This window comes from Corvus brachyrhynchos, unplaced genomic scaffold (assembly GCF_000691975.1).
Source record: "Corvus brachyrhynchos isolate BGI_N302 unplaced genomic scaffold, ASM69197v1 scaffold2975, whole genome shotgun sequence".
Classification (NCBI taxonomy): domain Eukaryota; kingdom Metazoa; phylum Chordata; class Aves; order Passeriformes; family Corvidae; genus Corvus; species Corvus brachyrhynchos.
Genome location: NW_008237992.1, coordinates 7315 through 7683, shown reverse-complemented (window position 1 = coordinate 7683; position 369 = coordinate 7315). Strand labels below are relative to the sequence as shown.

General features: G+C 56.6%; 1 protein-coding gene across 1 annotated transcript; it reads left to right on the top strand.

Annotated features, from left to right (window-relative positions):
* Positions 1–6: 6 nt before the first annotated feature.
* LOC108446521 (POU domain, class 3, transcription factor 3-A-like) lies at positions 7–248 on the top strand (the record flags this gene model as incomplete). Its single annotated transcript, XM_017733358.1, has 1 exon — positions 7–248. A coding segment is annotated over exon 1 (228 nt), but the record flags the coding sequence as incomplete, so codon positions are not given.
* Between the last annotated feature and the right edge of the window lie 121 nt (positions 249–369).

Here is a 369-nt window from a genome sequence, read left to right as displayed (position 1 = left end):
TGATCGCGGAGCAGCTGCACATGGAGAAGGAGGTGATCCGGGTGTGGTTCTGCAACCGGCGCCAGAAGGAGAAGCGGATCAACCCCTGCGGGAACAGCGGGAACAGCGGGAACGTCACCGGGAACAGCGGGAACGTCACCGGGAATGTCACCGGGAACGTCACCGGGAACGTCACCGGGAACGTCGGGAAGGTCCCGGCCTTCAGCGCTCACGGGGTGCGTGCCAAAGGCAGCTTGGGCTTTTGGGGGTTTTGGAAGGGATTTTGGGGTTTTTTTGGGGTTTTGGAAGGGATTTTGGGGTTTTTTGGGGTTTTTGGAAGGGATTTTGGGGTTTTGGTTTTTTTTTTTTTATTGGGGCTTTTGGGGTCTG